This window comes from Aythya marila (assembly GCF_965140915.1).
Source record: "Aythya marila genome assembly, chromosome: 1".
NCBI lineage: Eukaryota > Metazoa > Chordata > Aves > Anseriformes > Anatidae > Aythya > Aythya marila.
Genome location: NC_139042.1, coordinates 115041247 through 115065539, shown reverse-complemented (window position 1 = coordinate 115065539; position 24293 = coordinate 115041247). Strand labels below are relative to the sequence as shown.

At 39.2% G+C, this 24293-nt stretch overlaps 1 protein-coding gene across 1 annotated transcript; it reads right to left on the bottom strand.

Moving 5' to 3' along the window:
• Positions 1-3758: 3758 nt before the first annotated feature.
• Positions 3759-21112, bottom strand: IFT57 (intraflagellar transport 57; the record flags this gene model as incomplete). The annotated part of the gene is made up of 11 exons (XM_082784913.1): positions 3759-4316; positions 5439-5505; positions 7176-7238; positions 8253-8384; positions 8984-9055; positions 13155-13277; positions 13789-13857; positions 17090-17180; positions 18120-18238; positions 19187-19349; positions 20952-21112. 11 exons carry the CDS (start codon positions 21110-21112, stop codon positions 4138-4140), a joined length of 1239 nt encoding a protein of 412 aa, XP_082641039.1. The 3' UTR covers positions 3759-4137.
• Positions 21113-24293: the final 3181 nt, after the last annotated feature.

Genomic DNA, 24293 nt, shown 5'->3' with positions numbered 1-24293 from the left:
AGGCACACTGCAGCACTGACATTCAGGGAGTGGGATGAGAGCCAGCATGAAAAGAAACAGCATCACGCTAATTTCTTCTTTTTAATTAACATTTGTCAAGTCTGGAGAGAAGCCCAGGCTGCAAGATTTGGATGCAAAATTCAAAGAGCTCTGAAACTGGAAATGTTCGCATACAGGCTCTCGATTTTGCCTAGTCCTCTTTATAGGTCACGCAGAGATCACTTATTTGCTCTTACTGTAACTCACAATTAGTAATATGCTTCGTGCTTTTTTTTCCATATGTCATAGAATACAGCAGACCTACACGCCAAAACAAAAGTGTTAATGTTTAATAGTAGGTGGACATTCATTTTCAAGAAAGAATTTTCCCTGAAGTTCGTCTACTTCATACAGGAAAAGAGGGGAAGTCTTCGGAGATACCAGATCTGGGTGTTGTTTGTACCAGGCAGTGGTTTCTCAAATTCATGTGAACTTCTGATTCACCTTCCTGCACAGCACTCACTGATGCAAGTTCAAGTGACTAATTGTGTCATTACTGAACTACTGAATGTTTAGCATGTAGTTGAAGAGCCTCTATTACACTCTTGCAACATCAATATTAAGTCATTAACGCCACGGAAGCTTCATTCTCTATGTGAGAATCAGATTAAGAGGTAAAAATCCAGCCCTTACTTTGCATTCTTTACCAGCACAGCACATATTATTCAACACATCATGCTGTTCGCTGACATTGGAAGATAAGGGGATTGGAATATGAAACGCATGACCTTCCTACTTTAATACATATGACATTACTTTCAAACATCCCTAACAGCCTGCAAACAGCACCTTTAATATGGCCACAAGCACTAATCCCAGTTCCTAAAGGGGTACTTGCATAAATTGCATTCTAGCCTAGAGATAAGAGAGCCCAGGAGATGGTGCACGCAGAGGAGTAAGACACCAAACCATACTATGAGGTTCAGAGGGATTTCAGAGCCACAGAAAGCCTAAGAAGCAAAACATGGCTGATGTTCCTTCTGGAGCTTTAGGGAGTACATGCAGGAGCATGTGAGCTGGCTCCAGATGAGCCTTCCTCAGCCACACGTTTCTGAGAGCCAAATCTCAGCTCTTGCTAGGGCCACATGCAAGACTGAACCCCTGCAGTTCTAGTGGCAAGGATAAAAAACCTGGTTTCTCAGACCAGATACAGGAAATGAAGCTCCTATTCCTCCTCCATCTGCACTACGTACAGATCGATCTGCAGTTAGCTTCTGTCTGCCTTCTAGATGACATCTCACAGTGACGTGGTGCTTTCATGCTGGTGTATTTGGAGGAATGCAGGCAGTAAAGGACCACGGAAGAAGAGAGCTCTACGTAAGAATTAACTCTTACGAGTAGTGCTTCTGCCCCCCAGATTCTTCAGATGAAGGACACTTTTATAGCTTCACATGTATCCTTCTATCTTAAGGACACCTTCATTTAGTTGGTCTCCAGTTCTGACATTGCATTAGATACGAGCAACGTATGAAATAATGTGAATCCAAGTGATTCAGTTTTAATGTGATTTCTGCTTCCTGCATTGATCCAGCAGTGGAATGATTACACATAGCTGCTTTTTGGGAACAGCCTTTCAGGCTGCCTACGATAGAGCCCATAGCTCTCATGCTTTTAAGGAAGGTGGTGCGGCTACTTGCTGGATCAGTCAAGTGCTTTCAAAGCAAGGTCAAGTGGTTTTTCTCTCTAAATGGGCAAATGCCATTCTCTGCCAGACAACAATCAAGGGCCTCCTATGACTCCTGAGACAACAACAGAAGTGGCCTGCTTAGATTAATGCAGTTTCAGACAGTACCATGAAAAATAATGTAGATTAATTGCACGCAATTAGCATATTATTTTAGAATTACTTTGGCATAAAGGAAGCTAGCTTTTCTTCTGGAGATTTTTCTACCACATTATGTTTTTTCTGGCCCTGCTTGTCTGATTCATCCCTCAATAGATTCACTTCTAATATTGGAAGAGGCTCAATTCACATAAGGGAAGGGCTTCTTCTATTAATTTTGTTTGTTGTATTACCATGAAGGAGGAGTTTCCGGGAAAAGTATTTACATAAACAGCATTTAATCAGAACAACGTTTGCAATCCAAAAACATCAGTATGCTTTGCAGGCGATGCAGAAGGGGATGGCTTTATCTTAAGCTGAAGTAAAAACACTGTTAAAGTAAATATTCAGTAGCAACACCACCTAACAAAGGGAACATGAATAATAACTTTTCTAATTTAAGCTGAATGTGGGAGGATATAGGTAGGCAGCAAGAGAAGTTGAAAACCGATTTCCAGTGTGATTCATAGAGATTTTCAACAGTTGCCTGCACAGGTAAATTATAATATTTGGCATTTACTTTTTACTTATTAAAATCTGATGGCTTTAGAGCTTTTTGTTTTTGCCAAATGAACTACTGAAGTACAAAAAAGTTAAGAAAATGGCTTAGGATGTTGCCTGAGTGAAGTGTCTTGACTTTCAGGCACAATACAGATCCACTGTTTCTGCAAAGTAAAGCTCACCTGATAAATTTCCTTTAAGTGAGAGAACTGCATGTCAAATGAATGGAATTACCTATAGAAGTTAGGAGAGGAATTTAACAAAATTGGAATTGTGCTGACTTTGTCCCTGTCTTATGAACAATGGTAATTGGAAGGATGCACAAGTACTATAATAAGGTTCTCTCTCTACTCCACATGCCTTCATTACTTATAACCTCTAGAATCACTCCCTACCTACACATTTGCTAAGACAAAGGAAACTCACTGTTGCCAGTACCTTTCAAATCCCTTCCTTGTACATTTGTCTTCTCATTACATATTACGCAACCAGATTTGGCAACATTTTTCCTTAACAGAGATCAAAATTGGATGCTCTGACACAAGAACAGTAATAAAAAACAATCCAAATGATGCCCATGGAGTTCTGCTACATACTGTAAATGAAACTAGCGTTTCAGTCAATGTTAATAAATGTAAAAAGAAGAAGTGACTATGAAAAACAGCGATGACATATAAAAGAAAATTAGGAAGTCAACAACAATTTCTTAGTCTACAAAAACCATCCTTATCAGTCTGCTTAGAGGATCCATCCATCCTCACCCCCCAAAAAAGTTAAGAATAGGGTGGTTGTCCATTCACAAAGTTGTGTAGGGCTGTCCTAGGAGCATGCCAAAATCATTGCAACGTTAGCCTGGTGCTGCTGCCCTCCCTCCCACCTTTACTATTGACTAAATCCTGCTTTGCAGTTCTGTTAATCACGGCTGTATCAGTGAATTTACAGAAACAGAACATAAAGTCGCTTACATTATCCTAACATCAGGGTCACAGAATAAATTCAAATCTTTACAGTGAATCTAGTAAAAATGAATGTTGGCTCATTCAACTCAAAACAACCTGGGAACATGTATCCAACTAGTCACCTATGCAGAAACCATCCTGATTTGTTCTAATTGCAAATAATTACAAATACTCAGAATTTCAGAGAAATCTCACCAGAGCAACTCTTGAATGAAATACTACGTATCCACCCACCACAGAGCTAAGGAACAAAGCAACTCCATGAGCAGACCAAACTCGTGCAGGGCTGGGAACAGAATCCACGCTTCATGTGAATGTCAGATGCAGGAGACGCTGCTTCACACTAATTTTCACTCCAGTGCCAATTAAATACTTTCTACTAAGTGTAAGTAAATGGCAAGAACAGACATTTTAATTCTTTTCAAATCCCTTACAAGCAGTTTTCTTTCAGCACTGCAGAATATCAAGATTACAGGCTGTCAGTAACATTCTATAGATATTCACACTACATAACATTCTCCAGTGAAGCAGAGAGACACGTGCGTTAATAAGAACTAATTAGTGTATTTGGAAGGGATCTGCAGTAAATCTTTACAGCACAAAACGAAACACGACTCCATGTTGAGTTCAAAGTGTTTATAACGTTACTTTTAAAAAGTGTGTGACAAACAGCTTGTTAAAAAAAAAAGAAAAAAAAAAGAGAAAAGAAAAAGAATGCCCCTCTTTCCCCCAAACTAAAGGAAAGCCACCAAAATCACCAAAAAGTAAATGGCAGAAAACTGTATTTTGGACAAACCAACTGAACTCCAAACAACTTTAATAGGCACCTACTGTGGGTTCTGGAATCACTGTCGCATGCATATCTCTAGTCATATTGGATTTCTCTTTCAGCTTTGACTGGAGTAATGTGTGCTCCATTACACCAATTTGAATGTCCATCTGAATGGTTTCTTGCTTCAGTTTTGTTAAGGCCTGTTTAATCTTCACTAGAGGAGCTGTCCAAGAAAAGATAAATAGTGCAACTTTATGTCAGATGACTTAGCACAAAAGCATTATTTTCTATAATTCACTACTTAAAATTGAAGAGTTGAATGAACAAAAGGGTGTTCTACTCTAAAGACTTGATTGTACTGATACATCATTTTTAACATGCAAGACACTTAAAAAAGGTAGAAATGACTGTAACGATTTTGCTGTCTTCTTGACAACTAAGATCTGTAAAAAGATGTGCATAAACATTAAGATAGGCTTGTCAATGATGTGTTTTGCTCAGCTGAAAGCCTCATCCCCACAGCTGACTTGGGGTTTGGTAGAGAACTGAAGACACTTTTAGTAGGAGGTTGTTTTACCTTGGAAAAGCTATTAAAATGTTTTGTGCCCCATACATTACTTCTAACCCCTCACTTCCCACTAACATCACCCTATAGGTGCTGCTGCTGCATCTTACAGCTCCTTATAATTCTGGGCTCCGGAATTTATCCTGATCCTTGGCTATGCCATAATGCTGTTAAGGTGTTGAGAGGCAGCTGAGTAGCTCTTTTAGTGAAGCAAGGGAGCACAAAATTTCCTTATACAGTAACACTTGCATCTACTTAAGTAAATTAGCTGTAGGGTTTACAGTCAAATACGGATTCAGCTTGCATATTTAGCACTACCAGAGTGTGCATCAATTTATTTTTGCATTCGTACCTGTTATATATTTGCAACAGAATGTATTTATCAGGAAAAATCACAAACCACCAAATTCCCAGATTGAGGCATACTAATTCATATAGGTACATAGCTTTAAATATTAAAAAAAAATCCAAACATCAAAGCACCAAAATGAACTTTCTCACTGATTCCAGCCAGCCTGAGCCAGAGAATCCAACAGCTACTGCCAGTAATGATTTGAGAGTAAAAGGGCTTTTACCTTCTATAGACTTACGCAACCTTTTCAAGGAGGGCTAGATGCCTAGGTTTTCTTCAACACCTTTCAAAATTTTAATATCAATATTTCAGACTAGTCAGTCATTTTGGTTACAGTGGTGTTTTTTTTTTTTTTTTTTAATAGAAGACCAACCATGTATCTGTCACTGAGAAAATAGGTGGATGGTTTGAGATGGAAGCATACTTACCACCATCAGTCATACTGCTTCCTTTCTCTTCTGTTTCCTGCTTTACTTTCTCTAATACTTCTGTAATCTTAAATTAGAGATTTTTTCTTAATTAAACAAATTGATTTAAAAGTTAAAAGAGAAAACAAAAAAAACTCTCTCCTGAATGTGTCAGTTAAAAAAACAAAACTAATCTCTTAATTGTTGTATACAGAGGAACTTTTTTTTTTCATTATTAAAATTTCAAGTAGCCTTTAAAAAAAAGTTGTAAATATTATGGCAGAAAGCAACAGGTTGACCAAGCTCTCAATAACATGGTGTTATTGAGAAGTGTCGCAGCATGATGGACGGACAATAAGAACTGTTATCCCCACAGAGCATGATTCACCAAATGACCACAAGAAATGCTCTTCTAAAAGTGGCAGGACTTGGCAAGTGACAGCAGAAATCTGAGAAACATCTCTGCAGCAAAAGATGGTGCAGCAATCAAACCTGCTGGCACTGGCAATAGGTAGGTAAAATCCATGTATGAGGAATAAAATTACATTTCAGCACAGACTGTCAACCAGTTTGCCTTTGTAGATGACAAAAAAAAAAAAGCAACTACATGATTCAGAAGTAGAGTCTAGGTAACAACCTACTATTTTTGCCTTTAATATAAAAACAGCCTTTCGTTAATGTTGCAGTAAGCCTTTACATTCAGAAAAAGAAACATTGCTGCAATTTCATTGCATAGCTCCAATGGTACTGGTATTGCCAAGTGGGATGAGATTTGGTTGCATGATTGAAAGCAGATCAGTTGTGCTATCTAATGTGTCTAGCTTAGCTCAGATATACATCACTGCATCTACATAGTTTAAAGGCTACCAATAGCATACTTTTCTTTAATAATCAGCTAATATTTTTCAAAGCACAAAATCATTACAAATCTGAAGTCAACTTCCTTGAGAATCAAATAGAAAAAAGTTCTAATTCTGCAGATGCTGTGCACTAAGGATTTTTTGTTAGAAAACCCTCGTTAAATGCTGTGGTTACTTAAAAAAATCTCAACTCTATTTTACAATTTCCATCATATTCCTATGATGTGATCTACTTTGTGTGACTATTACAGACACTTTAGTTATTTTCAAACAATAGAATCGTTTAAAAATCTAAATTGGACAGAGTGGAAATATTTTGAAGTCAGACAGTAAATCTAAATGGAAACTACGAAACACTCAATGTGTTGAGGCAATTAGGAGTCTGGGGACTTTTTCTTTAAATTTGTAAGACTACTGATTAAAAGAAAAAGAGAAAATACAGTTTCAGGTATTAATATAATTTGATTGGTATTGAAAAGCTACTTTTTAGTCAAATATTGCATTTAGATGCTTGCTAGATGAAAATTTCAAATTGCTTTTGTCTATTTTTACTAAAAATTAGAGTTAAATTTTCCTTCTTCCAAAGACTTTATGGACATGACTTGATTAATCCTCACTATTTCGAGGAGACAGGTTATAAAATACACAATATTTCCTCTCTTTTACTATCTGGCAAAATAAAGAAAGCTCAGAACAGTTTGCCCAAATTCACAAGTTAAAAATCAATGGCAGCAATCGTTTAAAATTGAGTGACTGAGCTAGACTGCTTTCACTAAAAACAGATTAACACAAGAACGTATCAGAAAGAACTCACTTCATAAAGCTGCAAACACTGAACGCCAACTCTCTGAATATTTTTTAAAACAAGCAAAAGAAACAATGTGAAGATATGTTTTACCTCAGAAAGTACTCTACTCCTTTCAGTTACTCCTCCACTTCCCTCCTGGTACTTCTCTCTAGCCTGGAAAGAAACATGTTTTTTGCTGCGATGACAAAGCTGAAGAAACACATGCATTCTAGATACTTTAGCTTCCAATAAATAAACTGGGTTTTTCAAACCTAAACAACAGAATCGTTAAAAAAAAAATCTGAACTTTATAGAGAGAGTGTCAAAACTTGCTTGTGTGTGTCCCAATTCCTGATCTTATCCCACAGAGTTCCAATGACGTTTACAGCACTATGCATGCAAGGAAAGGTTTGAAACATCAGCCTATGTAATGACCAACATTCAAAAATACAAAGCTGCTTTTCATGTTTTAAGTAACAGCCATGATACACACAGTAAGAAGTAGGTTTTCTGATCATTTACATGAGGAAACAAACAAAGGAAATTTGCCAGAACGCAGGCCAAACTGAGTCCTGAAATCCAGAACAGTTATTTCTTAGCAATAAATGAGTCTTGAAGTTTCTTAAAGTTCAACAATGAGATAAACAGAAAGCACAGAGGTCATATCTTGTTAGTCTTATTTTAATGTTGTAACCACAAACAGGAGGGCTAGCCAAATGGCAGCTTACACAGGCTTCCTAACCAAAGAATCAAATATCTTCAAGAACAGTAGAACTATTGGCATAAGAACTAAATGAAGTAAACAAGTAATCAGAGTGCTTTATGTAAGTTAGCATGAGTAATCAATGTAAGAGATGAATGCTGGACCGAAACTGCAGTTTTTCCACTCATCACAGATGTCTGAACTTCACAGGGAAAGCAGAACTAGCAATTTACTAGCTGCTCAAAATTGGCAACAAATTTACATAATGTTCAGGCAAGAAAACATTTACTTTCCCTTGCAGAATACTTGAATAAAAATTGCTAATTTAGTTTAAAAAAATATATAATTTGAGAGCCAATCAGCATCTCCCGTGCTTTATATCCAAAAGCAGAATTCACAGATAACTCCTCCAATTCTTTGCCTTCTCCCTCACTTAATAGCAAGTTAATACTAGAGAAGGCAACAACAATAGATCAGTGCGTTACCTCACTCAGCAAGGCTTGCGCTGAACGGTATTCTTGGACCAAATGCTCCAACTGATTGTTGATGTACTTTTCCCTGCTATTGATCTTTTCCAACGTTCTGCTGATTTCATTATGGAGTTTGTCCAGGTAGCCCTAGAAAATCATATTCTGTGGGTTGACGGTATACAGAAAATACCCAAGAAGTATTAAAACGGTGCTGTAATTAAGAAAGGATATGGAAGTCTATGAGTGAGAGATAAAAATAGTACAGAAATACTGTGTCTGGCCAATGAAGAAATATTCCTAATGTGTTTTTCTTTTTATTTTTTTTCCCCAGCTCTACAACACATATTTCAAGCTTTACTGCTTCCTTTAATCTTTTCCTACATTAATTACAAATATCAATGTTGGTAAGTTACTCTAGCAACAGTATTTAAAAGTGTTTTGTTTTTCATTAGCTGTTATTTTCAGATGGTATTATTCCATTCTTCCCTCTGTACTGAGGACATACTTATGCTAATGCATACATTAATGAAATCTCATATCCCTGTTAATCCTTATATATACAAATCTATTTCCCACAAGATCTTTTTCCCGTGCCTCTATTTCTAATCACCATTCTCACGTTTCCCTTTTCTGTTTCACAACTTTATCGCAATTAAAATGAAGAAATAAAAAACATGTATATAAAATGATAAAGAAAACAGCAGCGCAGACAGATTGGTGAAATGTTCTGCATATAAAAGACATACCCTAGTTTCTTTCAAAGAAGATTCAATTCCATCCTTATGCTGATGCATTTGATCTACATGGATCCTCCAATCCTAAAAAAAAGATGCCATAAAGTAAACCATAGATAAATACAGCTTTTACGTACTTCTGCTTACTGAACAAATGCTGGTATGCAAGGAAGGGTGAGTTCTCACATATACTACAACCGTGTATCCTTCTACCACTGCCACATTCATATCCAGATGCATTAGCTTAATGTGATGCAACGTATCAATCTCCTAAATATCCCAACATGACACTCAGATCCATAAATACTGACACCCTCAACGATACCACAGCAGCTATATTTTTAGAGTCTGTTTGATCTTCAGTGAGCTGTTTCTCCTAGAAACCACTATGGGCACAAGTGTTGAAAATATTGATTACAGATGTACTAGCTCAGCTTAGAGAACATGAATGCTTCAAATGTCCAACAATTACCAGTTCCAGACTATCTTCTACTCCTACTTAACCCTTACCGCTTTCATAAGAACAGAAAGAAATGAAGGAGGCAGAAATACCTGAACTTGGTTTTGATAGTGGGACAAAATTGGAATGGGGAAAATTATTTACAGCTGGTAGCTCAAAGGAAATGTACATGGACTTAGGTACGGAGAATGAGAGACGGTGCTATGTTAACTTGACAGATGGGAATCTTTTACTTAGAAATCAATTCCATTCCCCACCATTTATCACACATCTATGCTTATCAATGCAGAATTTTTATGCCTCCCAGACCCAGAGCACAGCTGCAGACTATGGATTGAAAATAAAGCAGAGTAGTAGCACTGCTGAATTATTGCTACTGCGGTATTGTATTTCCGAAGTCGGTTTAAAAAAAAAAAAAAAAGATTTTCAAGCTTTTAAAGCTTTTTGGCACTGTACTGGTCTAGGTGTTAAGAAAACTGATGTTAACAAATTATGTTAACAAATCTTTATCACTTGAAATCAAACCCAAGGAGACTTTCTTGGAAAGTAGGTACTGTTAAGGGTATGCAAAAAAATGACCGCTTCAGTAAGATTACCTGATGAAGGACCTTGTCAAATAGGATGATAAGGAAAAATGGGAAGCAAACCAAAGAGACACAAGCCTGACTGACAAACAATAACAGAGACAATAACAAGAAACACACATCTTGCCAGTTACACTAATAGGTAAGGGCATAAGGAATGTGAGAATGCTGATTTCAGTAAGATCATCCAATCAAAGACCTTGTCAAAAGGGGATGATAAGGAAAAAGGGGAGGGAATAAAAAGCATACAGAGACACAGACCTTTCAGAGAAACAGTAAGGGAGACTGACAAGAAACAGACCTCATCTGTCACCGTAACCAATGAGCTACCAAGAAACTGCAGGCATCACTTCAAAGAAGGCACAACTGCACTTTGTAACTGAAAAGAATGCAAACCTAGGGATCCTGGGTATTAGGGGCAAGGGTCAGTGCAACTATGCAAACTGGTGAATGCAGTTTGTAGGGGAAGGGGATTGAGGAGGAACGCAGCAGAGAAGAGACAGAGATGCTGGCCATGTGTAAACCACTGCCTGTCAGTACACTTGTCTGACTGAGCCCTGTGCTCGATCACTGCAGCAAGTCCTACATTCTTATTAAACTCTTTTTTCATGGCCTTTCTGTGTAAAGTCACTCTCTGTTCCACGTGGGTTTGAGGGCTGCAAGGACTAAGTGCCAGCTGCTAGTGAGTGTGGATACAATGACAGCAACTGGAGTCAGACTGGGGGGGCGTGGGCACCCCATGGGCCCCTGGTGCTGGCAACTGGTGTGAGTGGGACTCTCAGTGCCAGGAGCTGGGGTGCCACAGCTCTCGGGGGAACATCTGTCTGGGCCCTGTGGCCTGTGTTCAGGCTGCCAGTTACTGGGGTGACCAGCAGGAGTACCTAGAGGGCCAGCAACTGGAGTCAGGCCAGGGCTGTAGGTGTCCCCTGGGCCTGCAGCTGGCGCAAGTTGGGTCTTGGTGCCAGCAACTGGAGCAGGTGAGGGTCTCAGCCACTGGGGCTGTTGGCCAGCAAGCATCAGGAGGCACTAGTGAGCAAGGAGAAGGGCAGTGAAACAGACAAGGTGGCCCAGGATCCAGGCAAGGGTATTAGTGAGAAGGACCGTGCTGATAGGTGAGGGATTCATGGATGTCCAGAGAGCAGGGGGTGTGTACTTCCGCTAGTAAACTTCAACCTTTATTAGCTGAAGAAAAGGAAGTGGGCTTGGCTGCCTATACTTAATGTTTTATGGGAGTCCTAGAGGTGCTGCTAAAGATAGTGCCTTCTTTATGGTAGTGTGTAGGTGGCCACGTCAACATCTTCTGTGTGTGTGTGTGTGCTTAACTTCACTGCTGGCTGAACCTGCAAGCAGGAAAACAGCAGCAGCCAGTCTGGATGGGAATGCCAAGGTCCCCCAGGCACACGGGGCTGGGCTGCAGGACATGAGCAAGAGGAATTCCCAGGCCTGGAGCTCCTGGAGGGTGTGACCACTTATGTCTCATAACAGGAACAAAAGAAATCATGGATTAAAACAGCTGCACACTTAAACATGTGCCATCCTTCAATCACAGGCAGTTCTGCCGACTTGAAATGGGGCTGTTCCCCTTGCACGTAATGACCACAGGACTGGCGCTTCTGTCTCACCATCTCGGATGAGCACAGCTGAGCATCTGCAACAGCTGCTCAGCCCATGAGGTTCACTTGCTGGCTACAGTTGTGTTGCTGCCCACTATTCTCTTCAGGAACAAAACAAAGGTTACTAGAGAAAATGTGCTTACACTGGGTGTTGATGTTTAAGTTTGCAGCAGACTCAAGATTTTTTTTCTGCTCTGGTGACAACTGTTAGCTATTTGCCAAACTTTGCAGTATTAAAATAAAAACAACAACAAATATACAACTCCCTACCTTCCACACCTGACAAGTACTTCAAAATTAAGTTGTAGTTTCTGTTGCTGTCCAGTTAAACCATTAACCTCTCCTGGTACTATGGATATATGCACAGCTTACAAAACATAACATGATGCTTTTCTTACAGAATGAAAAAAAGGCCAGATACTTCTTGTATTTCTGAAAGCATGAAAGTACAGAAGTTAGAAAAAGATAAATCCTGTTTTCATACTCATTTTGGTGTATTCCTTAAAGCCAAGGAATAGCACGTTAAACTGGAAGCTAGCAAACCTCTTTTCCTATGTAAATGGCTTTTTTTTTTTCCCTAAGTAAATGGTTTTACTTTTTAATGTATAACTTTATTAAGCCTTAATTTCTTACTGTGAGACTCAAGAGCGTTGCTCTCTGTAACAGATGGGCTTGCCAAGGACTAGGGGAAGGTGGCTCAAACCAGGAAATTCTTCTAATTGAAGAATGCAGGGTAGCATAACACAGTAAGGCAATTTAACAGAGCGTTGAGAGCTTACTCTATTTTTGGCAAGACAGTTATCCTTCATTGAATTCTGAATCACCGCAGACTGCTCCCAACAATCCAACTAGTTGGGCCACTACAAATGAGCAATTTCAATACCGCACTGATCTATGCATGCTATATGAGCTCTTAGAAAGAATATTTGAGGCAATGCCAGGAATAAGTCCGAGGCTTGGATGTTGATGTGCCAAAGACAGATGTCTGCTTCTGAGATGCTCATCCTAGACTCCTTGGAATAGATTATGGAGAGAAATATACATTTTTCTCCATAGAGAGAAGAAATGATGAATTTCATCTCGAGGTAGCTATCTGGATAGGTAAGTAAAATCAACTGAAAAAGTACTCAATTTGTTTTGTTAAACATAAGGAAAGCTCTCGATCAGAGGTACAGACCTACTTGATCATAATTTAAAGTTCAGCAAGAGGAATTCCATGAAATCAATTTTTTAAGTGGTTGAAAAATTGAACAGTTGTAAAATAAGAAGCTTCTCAGCTGTCTTCCAGGGAGATGTTTTAAGAGCTGCTAGACTGAAGGTATAATTTTTCAGAAGTATTTAACCATTTCAGAAGTTTCCACTAAATAAATATACAGAAATAACATTGGAGAGTCCATTACTCCCAATTCTTGGCATGACAACAGAAGAAAAAAAAAAACACAACATAAATGGTAAGTCAACAATACTGCTGATTCAAAGCACACTTTAATCCCCATGTGTACACACAAAACTCCCCTCTCACATACCTTATTGTCAGTCCTGACCGTAACTTTCAGCTGTGGAAGTACACGTTCCACTTCCAGATTCCATTCTGCTGCATCTGTCGTGGACTGTAAGATTTCTTCTTGTTTTGTAGAGTCATTAATGTCCTGCATAAAAATCACAAAGTTTATATACAAAACATAATCCTTATACACAGTGCCAACTGTTAAGAAATCATGTTACTATGGCTTACAGTTACAGAAAAACACACATATCCACTAGAACTAAAGATACAATTGAATTTTTAATGCCCTTCTTTGAATTCTTAAATATTAGGAATTAAAATAAATATACACTCTCATCATTTTTAGAATTCAAAAGAATAAACATTATAATGAATTCTAGAAAAAAGGAGAAAAATAACTACAATATATTTTAAAAACTAATGCCATCCTTTTTAAAAGTCTCTGAAAAAAATCTTGCAAATGTTTCTATCAACCTTGTAGTGATAACTGTTTAGAAATTGGATGCAGTTTTCTTTTAAAATAAGACAATTTATTTCAGTTGGAATGTTTTTTCAAGTTTGGACTAGGTATTTTGGTTGAAGTCCAAAAATACATAAGTTGCTGCTAAAGCTGTGCAAATGTCCCAAAAGAGGAGTGACAAGTAACAACTTACTGATCTGTATGTTTGTGCCTTCAGAACATTCAGATCAATGAAATTTTCTTCATTGTCTGACTCTTCTTCCTTAAGAGAAGTTGCAAAGAGACATCAGTAAATAGTGTACAATCTTTCTTCAAAACTTTTTTTCGCAGGAGCACAGGCCAAGGAGTACTAAATTCAAAATTTCTGAACAAAACAAGACATGGAAAGTTTTTGATAACAGAGTTTGCATTTACTTAAAATCTTACAAGTACACAACAAGCTAGAAGACAAAAGCTATCCCACATTTCTCTGGAGGTGCTACAGTATTTAAAAAATAAACCAACTAGCCAAAAAAACGCACAGCTCTGTTACAAGAAGCGGGCCATTATCAAGAACTTACAGTCACCTTAAAACTATTACACTCTGTATAAAATTTTGCAGTAAAAAAATAAACCAACCCCCTCCCCCCCAAAAAAACAAAGCAGAACTAGACCTTTAGTACAGATTAGTTGCATAATGAAGCCATATTTTAAGTATGCAGAATACTGCATTTCATACTGAGACAATCAATTTGTTTCATTGCACATTACACCACACACTGAGCTGATAGTTTTAGAGAATTAAGTATTAAAGGCTCAAATTGCATTCATCAGTGACAATAATCAGCTTAAAGCCCATCATTGCACAAGGATGTTTTTCCTGTTTGTTATCCTCCACTCATATATACTGAACTTCACCTGCCATTTTATCATCCATGCATTTCACCCTCGTACAGTTCATCCTCCTACAGTTCTTCTCAGTCTGCTGTTGTCTTTTCCACCAAAGTTATATGTAATCATTCAACTTCCTTCTAGACAAATCTTGAGCACTGCAATAACACTGGTCTTAGTGTAGAACCTTTCATGACTCAAATAGTGAAAACCTGGGAGCTTATTCCTGTACCTTATATAGTCTTTGTCTACCAGTGACCACTTCCCCTATATTAGTTTATTTTGGCACATTTGGCCCCTAGCCCCCTGAACACTTGCAAAGAATTAATGGTGACTAGATTAGGAGTATCATTTGCTAAATGAACAATATGCATCTGTGCAATGTTTAGAATAATGTATTACAACACTACCAAAACAACAACAATAAAAAACCACTAATCATCAGAACTGAGGAACTAAATTGTAAAGATTGCCTTGGGCTAGCTACTACTTCTTTATCTAATTCCCCAAGATTTTCAGAACTAGGCTTGCCTCTGTCAGCCTTACCAATTTTATTCAGGAGAATCTAATCCAGAAGAACAACCAAGCAAACTCATCATTAGCATTTAACTACTGGAAATGCTGCTAAATTAAATTTTGGATACAAGTAATGCAACCAGGACATATCAACATATCGGCAGCAAAAATGGACTGGGAAAATGTTTACATCTTTATATAACTAATCCCTGTAGAACCATGAGGGGCTCCAAAAAGGAGCTACTTGCTTGGTATAAAACTAGCTCAGTGGTTTCACTAAAACAAAAATGATGAAGGGCTAATAGACCATGTTATATGTCAAAATTATGGACTAGAATACTACCTGCAAGTAAATCCAGAGGTTCTTTGAAGGGTTTAAGCTGTGCTTTGGTTAACTGTTTCCTCCCCACTTCCCCATATAAACAGCTTAGACCTTAACAAGACACAGGAACGAGTAGGCAGCTGACTGTTTTCATACTGAAAGCTCTTAGCCACCAGCTGACATTTCTGAGGCTTGTCAAATATGCAACATATAATGTCTCTGATTGTTCTTAGAATTATTCAAGAATTTTTTTTGGTCGGCTCCAAAGCTGACAAAAATGCAACCAGACAGCGATACCCACACCCTAATACTTGCATATTGTATGAAATTCAAGAAGGATGGAATTTTTGTCAACTAATAAAAATGATAAAAATAGCATAGTACTTAAGAAAACTGTAAGAAGAGAAGAAAAGCAAACTCTTCAACCGTTACAATCTTGTGGTCTATTGCGGTATATAAACTGGGACTGCAGTCAGAGCCATATGGTAACATTACTGACACTAACTTTAATGACCTTTAGTTTTTCCCAAGCACTTAAAAAATGTGGAAACAAAAATGGGACAGCTGTGGCATTTTTATCCAGTATTTCTGGACCTTATAACTCCATAAAATTGTCTTCCCTGCAGGTAACTCACTAACCAAGCAAGTGAGCATTTCTGGGATCACAGCTTTCAATATTTTGGTTCTGATCTAAATTAACTTTGTACAGAAACATCAGATATTGGAGAAATCAGATGTGAAATGAACTCCTTTTTTGTAATTTTCACTTTGAGCATCTTTATATAACTTCCCTCTCCTGAAAAGTCTTAAGTCAGCAGTAAAAAGACTCACTTTGAGAAGACTGACAGAGGCCTGTGAAAACGATGAAATCTTGTGATCACATTATACCAGTTTACAGACAGTGAGGCTCCAGCTCTCACAAGAATAATCCTCTGAGAAAGTCTATCAACAGGAAACAACTTCTGTTCAACATCCATCCAGCAGTAAGCACAAGAAACATATTTGAATTTACAGGCTTATTTTGTGGATTGTTTCATAAACGTGATGACATAGCTGCAATTATTATAGTTAAAAAGCAGGAATAAATAAAAACGTTGATTCTCAAGCATAGCCATCTTGCTGAAAAAAGGTACAGAGGCTTATTCTGCTGTCAAAAGTGATGAGGGGATATTAATATTTCATATATGGAATATATAGCGATGCCATGACCTTTCTTTTCAGAAACAATTCTGCAACCTTTATCTGCGTCTTCAACACTGTTTTTAAACAAATACTCAGTTTCCAGAAGTTCTCTTCCATCTACCTTGTTCCCAAATCTTAAGATTAACTAAGTGCAAAGATACTGTTTCCCATTTGCACTGAAATCTGAGTAACAATAGTGAGCACTTTATTAAGTACTGGGCAAATTTAAACCAAATATTAGCCAATTCTGTAGATATGGATTGATTCAAGTTTCATTTAACATCAGCAGCAGCTTGTTTCAGTAGAAACCAAACAATTCTCAATCTATGTAATTCAATGGATTGTTAGATTCAACTTCAATTTATAATGATTTCAACGTACACAATAACAAATGCTCTGTCCTGAAGAGTAAACCACCTTACCTGAAAAGAAACAACCCTACAGAGAAGGTGATGATGCAGAACAGAAGACGAAGGAAAGAAGACACAGGAAAGAAAGGTGATGTAGAAAAGACTTCTTAAGGCCAAACAAAATGAACAGCAAGTAAAGATTTCCTCGTGGTTGGCCAATGCTTATATAACGAAAACCAGACAGGTAAACCTACCACGACATCCTCTTCCAGTTTATTAAGCGTTAATTCTGCATCATCTTCTGTTATTTCTTCTTCTTCTAGCTCTTCTGTTGGATATACTGGTCTGAAATAAGTTCAAAGAAGAGATGACCTTTTAAACACAATAAATTGGAAATACTTCTGTAAATTGCTCCCAAGCAAACAAAAAATTTCATGAGAAGTAAGGATTATGTGGAATATGACTAGACAGCGATTGTCTCACACATATAAACAAATGAAATTAATGCTCGCCCTTAAAAGTAATTTACCTTGGGCTGTCTTAACAGCGAGGGTTAGTTGTTATGCCAAGCAGTACAGTATATTCACAATGCCAAGACATCTGGGGGATTAAGCTGTCATTCATTTCCTCCTTTGGTCTAACTCCTTAAAATTCTAGTGCAAGTCCCCACAAACTCAATTCTGGCTTAAAGTGGAACTTGTGTACTAAATAACAGTAAAGTTTTTGGAGGTAGAAATTACTTTGCTATACCATTTCAAAACCCACCAGAGAGAGGGGATGAAATCAAGAGCATTTTTAAACAAGTTTTCATACACTTGAAATGATTTGTCATTTAAATTCTCTGAAGATTTCCTTTGGATTAACTACTCAAAATTACTGTAGTCTATTTTGTAAACTGATTGCATTCTGTGTGTACCTCCAGCTGAAGAGATCAATAATCTATCTATTGATTGATAGGACCTAAACAGATGGATAGTATTCAACCCAGCTGTCAGATTAACAAGCCATTACATACAGGACAGAGACAAAAAAGAGGAAATTAGTCAAATCTTTATTAATTAGCTAAGTCTACTATTGGCCCAAACTCACCCTTGCTGGTAAGAGACTAAATTGTATGAAACTGCATTAGGAACTACTTTGTCCAACTTCTGAATTCTGCGTCTCATAAAATATCAAGTAGAAGATTTCTGGTCAATATTCCATTTTCTGTGCCACCCTTTACAACTATTTACATTTGTTCCCTGAAAAATAATGCATAAGGGAGGATTCTTAAAATTACTGTACCTTTTCCAGCTAAAGCCACTGTATTTCAAGGCTTCGTCAGCTAAACAATCAAGAACATAACATACTTGCTCTCCATAACCTGCTTTTAATTTTGAGGGAGGAAAATCCACAGGCCTTCCCTAAAACAAAGAAACATGACATTTACTAATGGCTACCAAACCGGCAGAGTTTCCTCCCACAGAGGTTACTAGATTTTTACACTAAAACCAAGTGTCCATTGTGATCAGAATTTTACCAACGTTAATTCATATCCTTTCCCCATGGAGCCCCAGTCAGGCAACAGAAGGGAAAACAGAACAATTCAAGGGACAGATGCAGTGCAGAAGTCTTAAAGCACCTGGTAAGAAGATCCTCAATTGAGCAGAAGAGTCAGAAGCTGCATGGGAGTTAGACAATCAAGCACAAAAGTGACACCCTGGCAAGGTAACAACAGGTACGGAGGAACTCAGGTACCGAGACTTAACCAATGGCTTTTCAACTCTGCCTTGTTTACTCCAGAATTATTTAAAAATACTTTATTATTATTTACTGCTGTTTAACTCCTTAAGAGAATGGTGTTTTTAACATCATTCACAGCTGCACCACAGTAGAATCTTCCGTGAGATCATTCACTTTCCAACCAAAAAAAAAAACATAAACATGAGTGCAATTTAAACCATTTCCTTTAGCATGAATTATACCTTTGACTTAGGCAGCAGCAGGATCATAAGCACTGTGTAAATTTTCAAGATAAAATCTTTGTAAATTATACTACTATAAACAAGCAGCATATGAGGCTTAACAAGAAATAATCCTGACTTAATCCCCTGCACAGATTGCAGAACAAAACTAATTAGAACAACATATATAATAATGTAAGGCCACTTCTCATAGTGCCAAAGTATTAGCAAGCATATACAGACAGTGTAAGCTTCTAATTAATATTGAACAAACACGCAGAAAGGGAAAATCTGTCCAGTCCTTGGGAACATAATCAGACAGGAGAGGAAATGTGTTATTACTGATATTTCTGAAAGTGATGCCTATGCTTGAAATGCACTTAGAAAAACAGCTTGTTCAACACTTACAAACGAACGTAGCTCTGAGAGTATGTTTGATATTACTGCGTTGGGGTCATCGTATTCTTGTGGCTGCTCGAAGGGATGTCCTGCTTTAGTGATCAGCCAAGCGGCAAGTGTGCAAAACATAAAGAACTGCTCACCAGGATTAGTGGGCAGTGCAAAGTAGTGCCTGTTTAAAAGGGAGGAAAACAGTAAATAAATATACTGCAAACTCCTGCAGCAACTATAGCATTCTAGGTCAGCACAGGCTAGGAAAACAGGTTCTTTAACTGACATCCTCAGAGAGTGAACGATTTGAACTACATTCAGGATCTCTAGTTTCACATATAACTGCAGTAGACTACATCTTCCACACGCAGCTTATCTGTTTCCCACTTCGAGCAAGTCTTAACCAATATTAGACTTCTAGGGAACCAAACTAAACCTGGGTACTCCTCTCCCCTGCTAGGATGCTTATGCAGCTTCAGTTAGACGCCAGCAAACGAGCATTTCCACATAAAGCCAAGCTACTTCTCTGATTTACCTGAACAGTCCAAAATTATGTTGAGCTCAATTCTGTTCCCATGGAATTTTAGGGAAGCAGAATCCATCCCACTGCCCCATAATATAATATAATAACACTGACAATTAAGAGTCAATAAACATATCCATTTAAATGTGATTTACATAATATAAATTACTGAAAAGCTCAAAAGAATCTAAAGTCAAAGATCTGACATTGCCAATAACTTGTAGGCTGTGAATAAGATAAAGTTTGTTCAGTCTCAGGCATTTCTCACAAGGCAAGTGATTTAGAGTGAAAGACAAAATATGAATTTCAAAAACAACCCCTGAACGTATCAGCAGAAGGGCACATGTCAGCAAAACAGCACACTTCAACAATTAAATTTAAATGATCTATTACTCAAGTTTTAGACCTGTGCCAATGACAAGGGAAGCCAGGGTGAATTTGTCTAATTTTTTATCTACTTTAGACCACACTGAAAAATGATTTAAAAGCGCATACTTCTTTCTGTCCGTTAAATGGAGTCTAGACCTATACTTAAAGAAAAGTGACCATACCTGAGACATGAATATGCCTCATTAAAAAGAGTTTTGTTTTGTTTTGTTTTCCACCAACTGACCACATGAAAACTTGAATGGCACTTCTGTGAGGATGGGAAAGCAACTTTACTGGAGCACCATTGCTTGATGTCCTGCTGAGTTGTGTCCTCATCTGCAACGCTGTACCAGAATAACCCCGCCGCCTGGGCCTTCCTTAACGTCTCTTCCTGGCACTGGGAATACATCCAGTTCCTCTGGCTTCCTAACTCCCCAAATCTCTTCCCCTATCTACCTTCCTCAGCTAGTGGCTGGGCAAGAGGCTGGTGTACAGCTCGGATCAGGAGCATTCTTCTGAAGCGATTCTTCCACACACCCTCACCCACTGTCTTTTGGGTCACTTCGGGGAGCGAGGTACACTAACTGGATCTGTTTTGGATCAAACTGAATGGAAAAACGTGGTCTACTGGCATACCTAATAATGAGCCCTGATAAGCATTTAGCCCATAAAAGGTCTGTTTTCCTTGCTCCACGTACACAGGTGGTCAGACAGCTGGCTAAAAGCAGCTTGAAACTACCGAGCTCATCCTCTGGCCTCTCCTTCAACATGGGCATTCGTGGGACTACGCTTCTCCCCGTACCCCACCGCTGCCTACAGAAAGACGCTGCCACCTCAGGCCCAGCTCCTCGCCGCCCGCCCCAACGCCGCCGGGCCGGGCCGGGCCGCGACCTGGAGAGCGGGCGCATGTTGTGCCGCCGCAGCGCCTCCTCCTCCTCGCAGCCCAGCAGCTTCAGCTTGTCCCGCAGCTCCTCCATCAGCACGAAGGCCTGGTAGGCCGCGCCCGGGCCGCGCTCCGCCACCTCCTCCTCCCGCTCCCGCTCCGCCGCCATTTCGGAGCCCCCCCCCGCCGCCGCCGCCGCCCGTAACCATGGCAACCGCGTCCACCATCCGGGGCGGGCAGAAGAAGATGGTGCCAGGAGCAGCTAGAGCCGCCCATTGGACGAGAGCCGGTACCGGCAGCCAATCATGGAGGAAAGCGCGAACATTTAAATTACCTAACTAATTCAATTTTCTGTGCGCGGCGAGAAATGTCTCGTGGAAAAAAAGAGGTAAGAATACAGACACACACACAGACACACACACAGACACACACACACACACACACACACACACACACACGAGGTTGTTTGCTTGCTCGCTGGTAAAACGTGACGTGCCCAGGTATGTCTAGTTCTCCTAAATGCATGCATTCTTGAAACGCGCTGTAATTATCCTGCTGTTAATATCATGTTATTATCGGAAATTATCGTTTCTGTAGGAAATACATCCCCTGAAAATGGGGCTAGGAGTAACTCACGTTACTGCAATGATCTTGTTTCTACTTTCGCGTTGTCTGTATAAATTACTCCATACTGATCTTTCAAAGCAAACACTTTGCACGTAATTTCTTGATTGTGCCATTTAGATTCGTAACAATAAGCAAAACGTATTTCTTCAGTACTCTGCAGAGACTAACCATCACCGTATGTATTCTTCTCTCCTGTAAGACCCCAGAGCTGCTGCCAAAAAGCAGGCTGTCCAGAGCCAACACTCTGCATGCTTCTGCAGAAAAAGTACTGATGTAGGAGCATATAAACCAATTACCAAACCCAGCTCAGGCTGTGTCCCGTCTAAGTTAGGAATGGTACCCATAGCTCTCCTCTCAGGAGAGAAGGAATAGAGGAAGACTTTTAGATTCTTTTCCAACTATATGAGTCATGATCACCATGTTGTCCTGTATTTTGAAGTAGTTCATGTGGATGGAGCAAGGACGTGGTCTGTCAGTTACAGTATGATTATTCTTGTGCTGCTCTGTATATGAGCTTCTTCAGTTCATTGCCATTTAACTGGCAAATTAGCAAAGCTGATGGGAGAGCCTCCTCTGTGTTCCTACCCTACACTTTCTAGACTCTAGACACATTTTTCCAAGTTCAGCCAATGCACTTTTGATCAAGTAAAGACTCTTTATGCCTGCAGCATTTGTAAATTCAAAAAGACAAATGTTGCATTAATAAGAAAACTTTGTTGCAGTAACAAGGACTCTGTTTTAGGAAATGAAAAAATCTGGCTTGACAAGGGACATTTTACATCCTTTTGGAAAAGGCACTTGACCATTTTCCCTCAGTGTCCTATTAATGCATTTTGAAGATTATTTTTTCCTAGCCTTGTAATAACACTGAGGGTTAACACACGAAAAAATAAGAAGGTGAATTACATTGTAATGAGCGGCCCCCAACCATGATAAAATGTATAGTAAGGGCCAAAAATTTGGTCCCAACTTATTGCGAACTAAAAGCGTGATACAGGCCCTGATAAACTGTACAAAGATAACAACACAGTTAAGGCAAATCTTTTACCTGCATTTAAAAAGGTCATCTCCCCTCCTTTTACGCTGTCAGTTTGAAATTAATAAATCAACAAAGACATGAAGGGACATAAGACACCATCTCTTCTCCTCTGTTTACTTTCCATATGTGCTATAATTTGGAGTAGGGTTTAGTTCTCTTGCTTATGAAAAATCATGAAGATGACAACTCTTTTTTTTTTTTTTTTTTACGGGGGAATTAATTCCGACATTATTTATTAACAGTTAAGAATCGGTTTGGGGTAAAACACTCCTGAAGCAGAAGAAGACAAAGATTGTGTCAGAAATGTCCATAGCCATTGAGTGTGTTAAGCACCTGGACTTCAGCTGCCCATGTTTCTGCCACACAGCTTGGCTGGTGGAGTACATTGTGATACCACTCAGTGGTCAGTAGTTGTTAGCACTGAAAGTGGCTTGAAGTACATTGGCTGGGTTTGTGCTGAGATAGCTGAGGGAAAGTCACGCAGATTGCTCTGCCAGGGTTGCCAGATCTCCCTGCGCTGGAGAGGGCATCAAGCTTTCCAAGAAGGCAGCGGCAAACAGCTACAGCCAGGCACTTGCCACCAGCCCAACAAGGTTGTGTGACCTTGACCAAGAATGTCCATGCAGCATCACCAAGTGAATACAATCGGTTGTGAAAAATATTCATTTAAACTTCTGAAATTGAACATCAATAGCAAGTGGATATTCTTTGTGTATTATTGACTTGCGCTGGGGCTGGGACAACATTCTCGGATGCCATCAGTGGTGGTGAAGCCATTTTGAGAAGTTCTGTCCTTCCTCTCAGTCACACAGTTGTGTACTTTTGTCCGTACAACAGCTTGGCCTCTTCCTGCATCATTGTGGGGGTGCTACAGCTGGGTTCTGAGCCCAATTAAATCCACTACACCTGCAGCGGGGCAGGATGGCTATGGGATAGGGCAAGAGGTAGCATCCTCTTGACATGTGGTAGCATCCAAGACGTGGTTTGGTGACTGAGCCATGGACCCCAAAGTGAGGGGCAAATCTTTTAGCTGCATTTAAAAATGCTGTCTCCCCTCCTTTTTCGTTGTCAGTTTGAGATTAATAAACCAACGAAGACATGAAGCGACAGAAGATACCATCTCTTCTCTGTTTGCTTTCCATATGTGCTACAACTTGGGGTAGGTTTTAATTATTTTGTTTATGAAAAAATAATAAAGATGACAACTCTTTTTTTTTTTTGATGGGGGAATTAATTCTGACATTATTTATTAATGGTTAAGGATCAACTCGGCGGTGGTGAAGCCATTTTGAGAAGTTCTGTCCTTCCTGTCAGTTGCACGATTGCGTACTTTTGTCTGTACAACTGCTTGGCACTGCGTAAGGGTCACTGATCACCCAGATCATTGCCAGCCAGCTCTATGAACATATGAGTGAGGACAAGCTGCAGCTTGAGGCTGGGGACTCTCACCCGGATTTGGTATCAGAGGTGGTGCTTTTGGAAAAGCACAGGAAACTCAGGTGGCTAAGGCAGATGCATGCTGATGTAAATATACAGATGGTTAGTCAGGTTGCCCACTTAACCTGAGTTCAAAGCTCAGAGCTCTGCATTATAATACTGATCAAACTTAACGGAGAAAAGTGCAGCTGCCACCCTTGCTGTCCCAGAGATCTGTGCTACAGAAAATATTTGAGTCTGTGTTATT